Below are 13,850 nucleotides of genomic sequence, written 5' to 3' on the forward strand. Positions count from 1 at the left end.
CTCATTAATTCTTCAGTGTGTCTTTGCATTGGTCCCAGAAACTTCTGTCTCTCGTGTTCTGTTGGTTCCGTCAGCATCTACTGTCGCTCCGCAGGGAAAGAAGACACCTCCTCGTTCTCTGAGCATGAAAGTGTTGCGACCTCAGAGGAAATATCAGTAAGGCTGCGTCCAGCACACACCACCAGCTCCCTGGGAATGTGAGCTATTGAGGGTGTGGGAGCACAGTTTGGTAAGCCTCTCACTGTGTCATTTCCCACAGCACTCGGAGGGCTGCCAGCGACCCGGTGCGGACAGAAGAGACCATGTTGTCGGCAAACATCTACATGTTCCAGGGAACAGCAGATGCAGCAGACAGGGATGTACACTTGAAAGACGACAGGGATGCAGATAAACTGTGGGGACCCAGATATCCCAATCAATGAATCATCTAACCTCCACGGAGAAGCTGACCCAGCACCCTCAGCGTCTGCTGGCCATGGCCACAAAGCTGAACCCCAACGCCCACTGCTCCACAGGCCTGTCGTCGAGGTGCCACTTTCTAATCACAAGTAATAGGGGCAGTGCCCTGCTGGAGGAGGAAGCACACACAGGTCTCTCCGAAGACTCAGACTCAAGATATCATAGAAGTGGCTGAGCCTCCACCTCCAAACTGCCGCCCAGTTCTGCTCAGCATTGTCAGAGCACCCTCACCCCCGCCAGACAGAAATGCTGCGAGGCTGACTGAACAAACCACTGCAGGGCTAACAGGCAGAAACAAGGAGTCCGATCCTTCCTGCCTAACCCAGTAACCGGTATTCATTAAATCTGAGACAATGAAGGAAAGGGGGGTTTAGTGGCAAGCGTGACAAACCTGGTACGTTATTTGATCCTTTTCGATAAGTGGTATCAGCTTGACCTTCCACTTGGCTGTTTCTCTCTCGGTGGAGAGAAGGCTTAATATAACTGCAGCACAATGATGCCGAGCGACATGGTCACATAGGATCAATGTGTGTACTGACAGCCTGGTGTCTTATGTGGAAGGAAGAGGAACAAGGTTTGCAGAGGTAAGGGTGTGCTGCCAACACCGTCACACCTCATCCAACAATTTTATGGAATCCCTTCCCATTCAAGATTCATTTTATTCACCATTGCATATAGTGTTATCACCCATCCTCGCTCACAACTGCAATCTCCCAGACCTCTCAGCGCACAGCCCTCAGAGGTGAAGAATTGCAAACTCTTCTTCCTGTGACAAAAGTTCCCAATCCCCGAACTGGTCACTTTGTAGCCAAAGGACTGTTGAAACCAAGTCTCTGGATTGCAGACGCAAATACAACTCCCCACCTCACCCCCCCCCCCCCCCCCCCCCCCCCCCCCCCCCCCCCCCCCGCCCCCGCACCAGACTATGGTCGATCCCTGGACTGGGGACCAGCAAATTCCAGATGCCAAAGTTCATGGGCAAGCCCATACAAAAGGAGCCTGTGCATCTTGCCCTGAGATGCTATTTGGTCTGATCGAACACCATGGTCGTTTGTAACAAATCGGAAACAGCGTTCATCCTGTCCCTCTCTGAGAGCCATGCCATGTTCCCTAGATAGCCAGTGCATTTTGTGAACTTGTCAAGAGGGGAAATTGAATAATGAGACAAGTTTTGCTAGTAAGGAGACTTTGCATCATCAAATAATCCTTTAACATGTCAATGCTTCAAGTTGTTAGTCACTGCTGTAGAAATCAGATCCGTCCTCCTGGGAATAACCCTAAGGACGCTGCTTGGCCCAAACACTGTCCCCGCCAGGCACTCAGCTCCAGTGTGGACCAGCGAGCGGAAAATTCTCCGATATCTTCAAACTCTCTCTTCTACAAGCTGAAGTCCCAACCTGCTTCAAGAAGTCCACCATCATCTTCGTAAGTGAGGAAACAAAACTCATGCATTGTTCCTTAATGAGGACCGACCAGTGGCCTGAGCACAATAATCATGAAGTGCTTCGAGAAGCTGGTGAGGATCCACATCAACTCCATTCCCCCAGCCTGCCTCAGTCAATTAAAATTTGCCTTTTAAAGTAACAGGTCCACAGTAGGTGAAATATCTCTCGCCCTGCACCCCTTGAACATCTGGACAAGGACACCTTTGTCAGACTCCTGCTCATTGACTACCCCTCTGCCTTCAACACTCTTATCCTCTCCACATTGAACTCAAAACCCTGTGACATTGGTCATGATTTTATCCTCTTCAACTGGATCCGCAGCTGTCTGACCCACAGATACCAATCATTGAAGATAGGCAACTGCACCTTCTCCCGAATAACCTTCACCACTTGCGTCCCCCAATAATGAGTGCTCAACCAGTTACTGTACTCCCTTTACACCCACGAATTCCGAACGAACACCATCTATACATTCACTGACGACAGCACTGTAACAGGAGGGGAATTTGACAACGATTAATGAAAAGACAGAATGGAAATAGAGGGATCATTGACGTGGCGCAATGAGAATAGCGTCTCTCTCTCTCTCAATTTCGGTAAAATTAAAGAACACATATTTGACTTCAGACGGAAAGGAGAGCAACACGCTTCCATCTCCATCAATGGGAATGAGGTTGAGAGAATGGAAAATGTCAAATTTCCTAGACTGACCATAATGGACAAACTTTCCGGAAAATACCATGTGTTTGTGCCGTTGGAAAATTATGCAACAACACCTCTTCTTCCTCAGAGAGCTCAGGAATTTTGGCATGTGCACAAGGACCCTCACTAACTTCGACAGCTGCACCTTTGAGCGCATACTGCCTGGGTCCAGAAGGCCAGGTATGGCAACTGCGAAGCTCAGGATCATAACAAACTACTGAAGGTTATGTGCGAGTCCCAGACGATCATAGAATCGAATACTCTATCTATGAACTCCACTTACACATCTCGCTGCCACGAAACGGCAGGCAAAATCATCAAGGACCTACCTCACCCCTGTAATGTACTCCTTACATGCATTCCTTCAGGTAGAAGATACTGAAGCTTGAACACATCCACCAGCAGGTGCAGGAACAGCTTTTCCCCAGCTCTCTAGCTCAAATCTCTCTGGTCTTGCTTACATTGAATTTGCCTTGTGCACACTCTCTATAATGTAAGATTTGTCCAAGTCTTTTTTGATCTCTTCATCCTCGCATACTATCATGTGCCTCTATTGCTCATAAACAAAGTGTTTCACTGTTGTTCGCGACACGTTACAAGACATAAATCAAATCAAATCCGAACCCAGGCACATCGATATTCACAGATTTGTGTAATTCTGAGAAACCTGAACAAACATTTAGACTAAGAGCATTAGTGTGAGACGGTGTTCCAAATGAATGTAGATGCAAACTGGCTATCGTTTTTCGATCAATATGATTTAACGTGGTTATATTTCTGTCAACACTAGGGTCAATGTCATTCTGACTGGGCTTTCAGTGCAACTGGTGCCATAGAAGGACAGTGCGCAAAAAGGCATGGAAACCTGGTTTCTCTCAGTGAACAGAATCTGATTGATTGTAAGAAACCAAGTAACGGATGCTTTCTTGGAACGGCATTGAACGGCTTTCATCAAGTGATTGATTTTCAAGGCATCAACTCTGAGGAAACTTACCCTTACACAGGAAAGGCAAATCCCCTACACTTCTAGTAAGATTGTGGTGGAGTCGGGGTTCGTTCTCATTTCGTTTTATTTCATTTATTCTGTCCTGTCTGCGTTCACTTGCAAGTTTTCTTGGAGTTTATTTTAATTACCTCTTGGTAAAGAGCAGCGAAATCTGTGAGTGTGTCGAGCAGCATGGACTCACATCGGAGATAGCCGAGAGAGTTTGGGTTCCTGATGGCTCCTGCCCTGACGCCAATTCATGGCTGCTCAGGCGGTGATGAGTCTAGGTCCGGGGCAGAGTCCATATCCAGTACAGTTTCGTGCAGGCAGCAGATGAGCTCTATTTTCGTTCATGGCAATGTCTGTATCTATCATAGATTCACAAAATTAGCTGTGCAGGTGAGTCTGGGATTTTGGCAGCATCTGCATCCAGCACAGATTCATGGAGGTAGCATGCAAGTGGGTTAGTTTTCTGTCAGTGTCTGTATCCAGCAGATGTTCACGCAGGCAGATGGAAGGTGAGATTTGTTTCCTGTCAGTATCTGTATCCAGCTCAGATTCATGAAGGCAGAAAAGGTGAGTTTGGTTTCCTGGTATTCCTGCATCCATCATAATTTAGTGAAGATTAGTTTGGGTTCTGTCAGTGTCGCTATCCAGCTCAGATTCATGGAGGGAGGGGAAAGATGTTTTCGGGGTCCTGTCATGATCTGTATCCAGCACAGATTCATGGAGATTGGGAGAAGGTGAGTTTGGGTACCTGTCAGTGCAGGTCGCCATCACAGATTCATGGAGGCAGCAATGGAGCTTCGGCACAGTACAAGATCCGGCAGCAACTGCAGTGATTGCATTAGTAACCGATGTCGAAAGCAGCCTCGTGGTAACAACAGAATCGTGTTTGGACCAATGTCATGCCTAGCAGCATCAGTGAGGTCCATCAAGGCCTCCTTTTGACCAAGGCATCAGCGGAGTCAAGATGCTGCCAAAGATTGGGCGACTTTCATTCCGACAGTGATAGAGAAAGGTACACATGCCTGACCAGCATGTCCATGATGGAGCACTTAGCAAGGACTATGCAGTTGGACGTTTTCTTTATTTCTCCATTTCTTTCTCCTTTATATTGTATGTTGTGATTTTAAATGTGTTTTGAGATGGTGCTGCAGCGTGGCAACACTATACAACACATTTCACTGTAAGTGCAAAGAATATGCACGTGACAGTAAATAAATCAAATGAAAATCCTTAGGTGCTTTACAAAAGCACTGACTTTTTCCAACATCCATGGCAATAGACCGTGGAATGCAGCGCTTTTCAAATGGGATCTGCCATGCTGGATCTGTGTCAATCCTTCCCTGAGAGTCTGCCCACAGGTTTCTGAAAGTGTCACTGTACAAGTAGTATTAAGGAGGCTGAGAGAATATAATCTTTCAGCACTCCCAGTCATCTCAACCTTATCTTGGAATGCTCTCCTACATCTTGACACAACACCTCGTACCCTCAGCCAATGTGTCTGAGGAGTTAAGAGTACTTCCATTTCTGTGAATTAATGCTCACCATTCCCACAGTACAAAGATGTGGAGGTTAGGGGGATTGTCTATGTTAAACTAACCATAGTGCGCAGGGAATTATAAGTTAGGTGTCTAAGCCATGGGAGACGCAGGGTTGCAGGGATAAGGTAGGGCCGAATGGGCATTTTCTGCATTCTTGCGATACTATGATACTGTGAGTTAGCATGTAGATATGACGTTCAGCTGAATCAACGGAACATTCAGCATGTTCTGTCCTTCAGACGGTACGTGCACCATCCACTATAACAGGTAACATACTAACACAGCGAAAGACAGATCTGAAGAGTCAGGAATAAAGGTAACTATTTTAAACTGTGTGCTTCTCCCATATGCCACATCGGGCTGGTCAGTCACTCTAATATAAGCTGCAATTTTACATGAAAAGGAACAACTTACATTTGGAGTATGAACTAAAAGAAGTTATAAACATTTGATGAGAAATCTTCGAATTATGTGCTCATGTCGTTGGGAGGCCTGTGTATAAATATGGTCCTTTGTTAACAGAGGTGTTTACTCTTTAGGAATGTCATTTACTGTGCAACTTACTGGGTAGCCATTTGGCATATTGTGGTGTAATTAAGAAACTTGGCTTGAATTTTTACTCAGGAGACTTTTTTTGCGTAAGTTGCTTTACGGTTGATGCTGTTCCTCCAGAAGCCGTTGTTGTCTTTCTACGCGTAACAATTGCTCCGAGTATTGGATTTGATTGGGATCAGCCTCTTGCGTGCAAATCCCAACTCCTTGTCTCAATGTCACATAGTTTCACCCTGTTCTTCAGTTCATTCTTCAAGTCCTTACCCCAGCTCTTCCACACTCTCATGTCTGGACTTATTGTAGATTACTTGTGCGTTATCATCCAGGACAGCTGTTGCTTTTGTTTTGGGTTTGTGTCAACACTGAATAATTGTTCCTGTGGTAATCTGAGGCAACGCAGACTTTAAGTTCATTGTAAGCCCATCCACTCTGCTCTACAAAATGCAGCGTTTAATTGGCCAAATAAACAACTGAATGAAAGAAACTCTCTCTTCATATGACAGGTGTACATGATCTGGTGACTGGGCATCACACTAAACTCAACCTTTTCTCTGGCTATGTTTTATGGAGCTGATGGCCTCTCACTCACTGGCTGGCGAGTCAACATTAATAGAGTCTCCTCTTTTCATGAAGCCCCAGTGTACGTATTGTCACTCGGGCACTGAGCTGGACAAGAGAAGGGCTTTGCACAAATGACAGCGCCAAGGAGTGGTCATTACCAGCCAGAGGCCAGTGGCCCTGCTCAACAGGAAGTCAGTAACATTCATTACAACAACAGCCTGAGGGCTGGTATTGATCTTGGGTAACAGACCAACAGTAAGTGATTGAGTGAGAGGAGGGGAGGTGACGATCACAACACAGCTTTGTGTAGGGGAGTGTTTGGCTGGGGTGGGGTGTGGTGCAGTAAGGTCACATATCAGCAGGTGTACCCTTCCTCAACTGGTACTTGATATTTCCCGACCCCTAAATCTACGAGCAATGCTGAACACATTTGCATGTCGTTGTCCTCTCATGTTGAGCACCTCACTCACCCCTGAATGAATTCTCTTGGCATTGGGATCAGAACTGCTCAGTATTATAAATTGCCAATTTGGCAGCCTCAGTTTGGACTCCAGCATGAATACTCGGCTTGTGATTCATTACACCTTTCGTCCCTATTTTACACTCCACAGTTGGGGAAACGACATGATCTCAAGAGTTAAAGTGAGATTGATACCCCTTTCCATCAAGGCATGACGTGACATCAAGGAGCCCAAGAAAATCTGGAGTGAATGGAAATTGGAAGAAAAAGTTCCTTTAGTTGTAATTATATCGAAAAAACTGGAAGGTGTTTTCAGTTATTTGATGTCTTTCTGCTCAGTACATGTCGATCGGAGTTCCTCAGTGTATCCTTCTTGGTACAGCCATCTTCAGCTGCTTCGTCACTGGCCTTCTAGCCAAAAGGAATGCAGGGGGAATATCTACACGATTGTCAGCGCAATTTGAATTTATCACATTTTGAAGAAATCTGTGTCCAATGCGGCAAGGTGTGGACAATATCTCCAACTGAGAAGATAAATGACAAATAACATTCTCACCAGACAAGTGCCAGAAAATGACATAATCCAACATGGGAGAAAATTTAACCATTACTGAATCGCACACTATCAACATCTCTGAAGACTTTCCATCAACTAAACAAAAGGCAAGGATATGGTGGAATACTTCCACTTCCCTGGATGACTGCAGCTCCGACACCAAAGGAAGAAACAGTTATTTTATTGGTTGTCTGCTATAGACATTAGACAGATTGGACAGTAGATCTTGGAAACGTGCATATATAACAGAATTGCTGATAAGGGTCATTTGAAATTCCCCAATATTAATTGGAACATCCGTGGTGCAGATTATCTGGATGGAGATGATTTTGTTAGGTGTTTACAGGAAGTATTCCTGACGCAATAATTAGATATGCCGACTGGGGGAGGCCATATTAGATTTGGTGCGAAGCAATTCGTCAGGCCAGGTATCAGATATGTCGATGGCAGATCATTTGGTGACAGAGAGCATAAATGCCTCAAATTTGCGGTCGGCATGGGGATGAATTGAAACTGACTGTATGAGAGGGAATTTAATCTGGGGACGGGATGATTTACTGCTCTTAAACAGGACCTATGGAGTGTAAATTAGGAATAATTGATTTACGGAAATGCACAACCGAAATGTGGAGCATTTTTTTGCTGTGTTGAATAACTTTGTCCCAATGAGACCGGTGTGGAATTGTAAACGAAAGGAGCTCAGGATGACAAGAGCAGAAGAGCGGGATCTAGCGCAAATTTTGAAGATTACAGGGTCGGAAGGAACGAACTCAAAAATGGACTGAGGAAAGCTGGTTGGGGGCATGAAGAAGCCTTGGCGGGAAGGATTTGGAAAAATCCAAATGTTTTGCACACGTACACTAGGAATAAGAGAATAATCTGAGAGAGCGTAAGCTGGATCCAAGCCAGTGGAGGGAACTTAAACACTGAGCGTGGCGAGATAGAGAAGGAGCAAAATGAGTTTTTTTTTTGCCATTGTATTCATGAGAGAGAGGGAGCTTGATGTTAGAGAGAATACTGGGGAAGAGCTTAATAGGCTTGAGCAGATTGATATTAAGAATGTGGATATGGTGGAAATTCTGGAAAGCATGAGTATGATTCAATCTCGAGGGCCGGATCAGATATATCCACATTTCCTCCGAGAAGTGAGGATTGAGATTGCTGCACCTCTGGCAATGATCTTTGAATCCAACCTCTCCATAGTAGTTCTTCATGTTTGGAGGGAGGCATATATTGTACTTCTCTTCAGGAAAGTAAATAGGGAAAAAACCTGGAAATTATTGTCTAGGTTGGTTTACGTCTGTGGTCAGCAAGGTACTGAAAAATATTCGCAGATATAGGAATTTGGATTGTTTGGATAAAGATTTTTGATTAAGGATAGTTGTTTTTTTTTATAATTGGGTTGGATAAAGAAGTGGAAGGTAACCAGAGATGTTTACCCAAGAAACAGGCTGTTAGGAGAGGTCATACGTTTATGGTCACTGGAGGAAGAAAAGGGAAGATATCAGAGGTAGGTTATTTCCGCAAAGAGTTTTTGATGCGTGGACTGCACTGCTAGCTTTGATAGTAAAGTTGGAGACATTAAGAATATGTAAGCGACAGCTGGTCACGAACATGCACGGCAGCAATTTGAGAGGTTTGTATTTAGTTTGATCTTAGATTAAGATAAATGTTTGGCTCAACATTGGGGTCCGAAGGGCCTGCATTGTGCTGCACTGTTTAGGGTTCTATGTTTTGACACTGAGTAGGTTTGACACCATCCAGGACATTCACTCCATTTGTCTGGCATCAAATCCACAAATATTAATTCCCTCCAACATCATCACAAAGTGATAGCAGTATATACAATCCAAGAGCTACAGCTGTGAAGTTGACCGATGGACTGGAGACAGAACCTTCCAAACCGAAGGCCACTTCCGCCAAGGACCGCGGTAGATACAGTTAACACCACTCCCTGCAACATCCCCTCAAATCACTCACCATCCTGGCTCAGAAATTTATTGTCATTCCACCACCGACTTTGGGTCAAAAGCCTTGAACTCCCTCTCTAACAGAATAGTACCGATCAAAAATTCTGCAAATGTTCTGGAAGGCAGCTCATCACACCTTCTCCAAGCCAAGTTTGAATAAACGCTGACACAGTCTGCCACAACTACATTTTAATCCATTTGACCGCGGTAGATACAGTTAACACCACTCCCTGCAACATCCCCTCAAATCACTCACCATCCTGGCTCAGAAATTTATTGTCATTCCGCAACCGACTTTGGGTCAACAGCCTTGAACTCTCTCTCTGACAGAATAGTACCGATCAAAAATTCTGCAAATGTTCTGGAAGGCAGCTCATCACACCTTCTCCAAGCCAAGTTTGAATGAACGCTAACACAGAATGCCACAACGACATTTTAATCAATTTTGGAATTAAATCTCGGTGTTTGTGGCACTTCGTCCTGCTACAAACACCCACTCATTTCGATATCACTCCCAGTATCAATCTCACCCCAGAGTTAGCGTCATGTTCTGCCCTGTGTCCTGAAACTGAAGCAACTGCAACATTGGAGAGAAGTAATTGAAAATTATTCACCAGATTCTTCACTCCATCAGAGTGTAGCAAAGTCACCACATTTATAATTTTCCAATTTTCGTTTAAACACGGGTATCGAGGCCATACTTTAGACAATCAATATATTCCATCATTTCCAACATGCAAGAATTTACAGAAAGGCCGAGGGGTGCAGGTGCATAATTCCTTGGAAGTGGAGCCGAGGATAGATAGGATGGTGAAGGAGGCATTTGTCACAGTTACCTTTATTGTTCAAAACGTTGGTACAGGTATTGGGACGTCATATTGCAGCTGTACAGGACATTGGCGAGGACACTTTTGTAAAACTGTACACATGTTTGGTTGCTCTGTTAAGGGGAGGATGTTGTTAACTTTCACAGGGTGCAGAAAATATTGACAAGGATGTTGCTGGGATTGGGTTTCAGTTATCGGGAGAGACTGAATAATCTGGGGCTTTTCTCCAAGCGGAGGAACAGAGCCCGAGGGGTGACACTATCAAGGTTTATGAAATCATCAAATATATGGATCGGGTGAAGAGCAGAATGTTTTAGCCATCGGATCGGAGTCCAAACCTAGAGAGCAGTGCCTTAAGATGAAAGGGGAAATAGTTGAATAGGTACTGAGACTAATACTAATTAGTTATAATCCAATGACTCTAATGATGTAATTATTGACGGTTTGGGAAACGGTTATCTGCATGCGAAGAATTTAATTCACTAATGTATGATCACAAGTTTCAGATGAGTCGGCCGAAAACTGTGAAGAAGCTCAACTCGTTCTAATGTAGTTTCGGTATGAGCTAACTGGATGGTGAGCCTGATTGGGTTATTGAGTTGTCAAGGCAAAGTACATTTTTTTTTTATTTTCTCACATTTCAAGTCATTTGTAATACCATTGCTTGGTCTAAGAGAAGAATGTTTCGAATACATTGAGCAATAAATATTAAGTTTGACACAAGAAAACCCTAAAAATGATCTGAGTTGTAACTGTCTCGCGCCGAGGATCATGTATGTATGGAATGACCTGCCTGAAGAAGTGGCGGAGGCTGGTACAATTACAAAATTAAAAAGGTACGGAGATGGGTATATATGGATTGGAAGTGTTCAGGGCCAAGTGGTCGCAAATGGGACTACAATACGTCAGGATATGTGACTGGTGTGGACGAGTTGGAACAAACGGTTTGGTTTCGTGCTAAGTCACGCAAAATATACCTTTTTCTAAACAAATAGAGAACAAATATCGCACAGGTTTGGGAATATAAATTGGCTGCCAAAGTCGGAATACAGAAAAGTGTCAAGCAAAGAAAATAAAAAAGCTTTATTATTATCTTAATGAGTATTCCTTTTGAACATTTTATTTAAAATTTAGGATACAGACTACTGCAGATTTCAGCCAGATAAAATTGCTGCTAAAATCACTGACTACAAATGGGTTTGGGGAGGTGAGGCAGCATTGGAACAAGCTCTGAGAGAGATAGGACCGATGTCTGTTGTGATTAATGCAAGTCTGAAATCCTTTCAACATTATAAAGGAGGTAAGTCGCAGAGCACTGGATGATGTCTTTGAATCATAATATCGACTGTTCAAGAAAATGTATGAGAAATCATACATCTACAGACACATTTACTGTCACTATTTAGGCATTAATATTACTGCAATGTTTACCATGAACCATGACCCTTGCCATTGTTCCTGCCTACACTCCCCCCGTGTTACATGCCGTCCAGTGCTGTCAGATATCATCGAGTTAAAGTTAGACCATGCTACAACTGAGCTCAGGAGTGGTAATGAGAAATGGACCCGCTCCCATTCGGAGTGATGCAAATAGCTCAAAACGTTGTGCTCTAGCTAAGAGAACTGATAGTGAGGTGTAACTGTCCTGATGTGCTGCTGAGTGACTGCACATGTTAACGTTTTTTTTAATTGGAAACTGAAGACGCTACACTCACTGTATCTGGATTAAGAGGAAAATCGAGTTTCGGGCAAAAGCCCTTCCTGATGAAGTCGATTTTCCTGCTCCACAGATGCTGCCTGACCTGCTGTGCATTTCCAGATTAAGTCTAATCTGGACTCTGATCTCCAGCATCTGCAGTCCGCACTTTCGCCTGAGGCTGAAAAGACTGCAGCCTTGTTCGCTGGTACGACAGAGACTGAAGGGTAGGCTTGTGGAGGTTCATAAACAATAATGGGTATGGGACGAATAAAGAGGAGGGGAGTCCAAAACTAGAGACCATACGTTTAAAGTGAGATGGGAAAGATTAAAAGTTACGTGAGAAGCAATGTTTTCACACAGCATGGTACGTGTCTGAAATGAAATACCAGAGGAAATGGTGGAGAGTGATACAAATACAACATTAGGAAAGGCATCTGGATGAGTACATGAACAGGAATGGTTTACAAGAATATTGGCCAAGTGCTAGAAAATAAGACTAGATTTGTTGAGGATATGTGCTCAGCATGGACGAGTTCGATCGAAGGATAGAAGCATTTCTACGCTATAAAACTCTATGATTCCGAAGGATGTGCCGAGAGGAAGTGAGAATGGCAGAGGCGATGTCATTGGGAAACATTGATTAAAGTCAACAGATGTAATGGTGCGGAGTGAGGACGATCAATTTGAAGACAATTAGTAAAAACAAACATGTCAATGTTCATTAATCAAAGCTAAATTAACACTAATTAAATATTTCACTGATAAACCATTTAATATGTGTCTCCTTACAGGAGTTTACTATGATGAAAATTGCAATGGATATGTAACCGATGAAGTGCTGGTGGTTGGTTTTGGAACTAAGGATGAAATGAACTATTGGCTGGTTAAAAAGAGGTCCGTACTCTATGAAATAATAAACACCTGATCATAGATGGAGAAGGGACAGTGACATGGAATGAATTTCCTGTCTCTGTGCTGCAACCTGTGTCTCTGTTCAACGAGCACGTAACACTGTGTTTATCTGGAAGTGAATGCTTAATGGTTGTGCTGTCTGAGATAGTATGTGAAAAACGTCAAATGCAGGTATCCCATCACCAAGTAACGCTGCACTTACAAGTGTACGGTTCTTGACTGAAGTATTGCTTCGTTCAGAGGCAGGCATCAGAGTGTCATTATCCCTGAATCACAACCATTTTATAAACTTACCAGTACAAATTGCAAACATACGGTTAAAATTAACAGCTATCCACAACAAAAAGCAATTTGCTGGGGCAATGGGCAGGAAAGCCAGACCCCAGACACAACTGTACAACCTATTCACAGGGAAACAAGGACAAAACTCAACCGTCTCACCTGTCACCAGAGCACTGATGGGACCAGATTAACAGCCCCAATTCTGGAACGTTGAACATAGAACTTTACAGCCCAGTACATGCCTTTCGACACTCGATGGTACGCCGGCCTGTGGAACCAATCTGAAGCCCATGTAACAAACACTATTCCATTCTCGTCCATATGCCTGACCAATGACCATTTAAATACCAATGCCTCTCCTGTTGCAGGCAGAATTCCAAGCCCCTACAACAATCTGAGGAAAGAAACTACCTCTGTCCAATATCTATCACTGTTGATTTTAAAGCCCTCCTGCTAGCCATTCAAGGAAAAAAGCTTCTCACTTTCCAACCAATCAAATATTTGAATTAACTTATGTGTCTCAATTAATTCACCTCTCAAACGCTTTTCTAACTTAATCAGCCTTAACTCCCTCAGCTTTTCCTTTTAATATCTCCCTCCAAAAATGGCAATTTGCCAGTAAATCTCATCTGAACCCGTTCCAAAGCATGCACATTCTTCCTGTAATATGGTGACCAGAACTGTGCACATTTCCCAGAATGTGGTTGCAACAGAGTTTTGTACGGCTTGAAGCATGATCTCCTATTGCCGAAACTGAATCCCACTAACAATCAAAGCTAACACACCATATGCCATCTCAATAACCCTATCAAACTGGGAGGCAACATTCTAACATCGATGTGCCTCGACACCAAGATCTCTGTGCTCATCTACACAAGCACGAATCTGACCAT

General features: G+C 43.8%; 1 protein-coding gene across 1 annotated transcript in view; it reads left to right on the forward strand.

Moving 5' to 3' along the window:
* The first annotated feature begins 1,672 nt into the window (after positions 1 to 1,672).
* The window catches only part of LOC122552339 (procathepsin L-like), a 13,992-nt gene continuing 1,814 nt past the window's right edge, over positions 1,673 to 13,850 (forward strand). The window contains exons 1-5 of the mRNA XM_043695092.1: positions 1,673 to 1,884; positions 2,532 to 2,715; positions 3,397 to 3,615; positions 11,199 to 11,364; positions 12,555 to 12,657. Of these exons, the coding sequence (XP_043551027.1) occupies positions 1,673 to 1,884; positions 2,532 to 2,715; positions 3,397 to 3,615; positions 11,199 to 11,364; positions 12,555 to 12,657 (884 nt within the window). The remainder of the gene's footprint in view (positions 1,885 to 2,531; positions 2,716 to 3,396; positions 3,616 to 11,198; positions 11,365 to 12,554; positions 12,658 to 13,850) is intronic.

This window comes from Chiloscyllium plagiosum, chromosome 8, assembly GCF_004010195.1.
Source record: "Chiloscyllium plagiosum isolate BGI_BamShark_2017 chromosome 8, ASM401019v2, whole genome shotgun sequence".
In the NCBI taxonomy this organism is placed as follows: Eukaryota; Metazoa; Chordata; class Chondrichthyes; order Orectolobiformes; family Hemiscylliidae; genus Chiloscyllium; species Chiloscyllium plagiosum.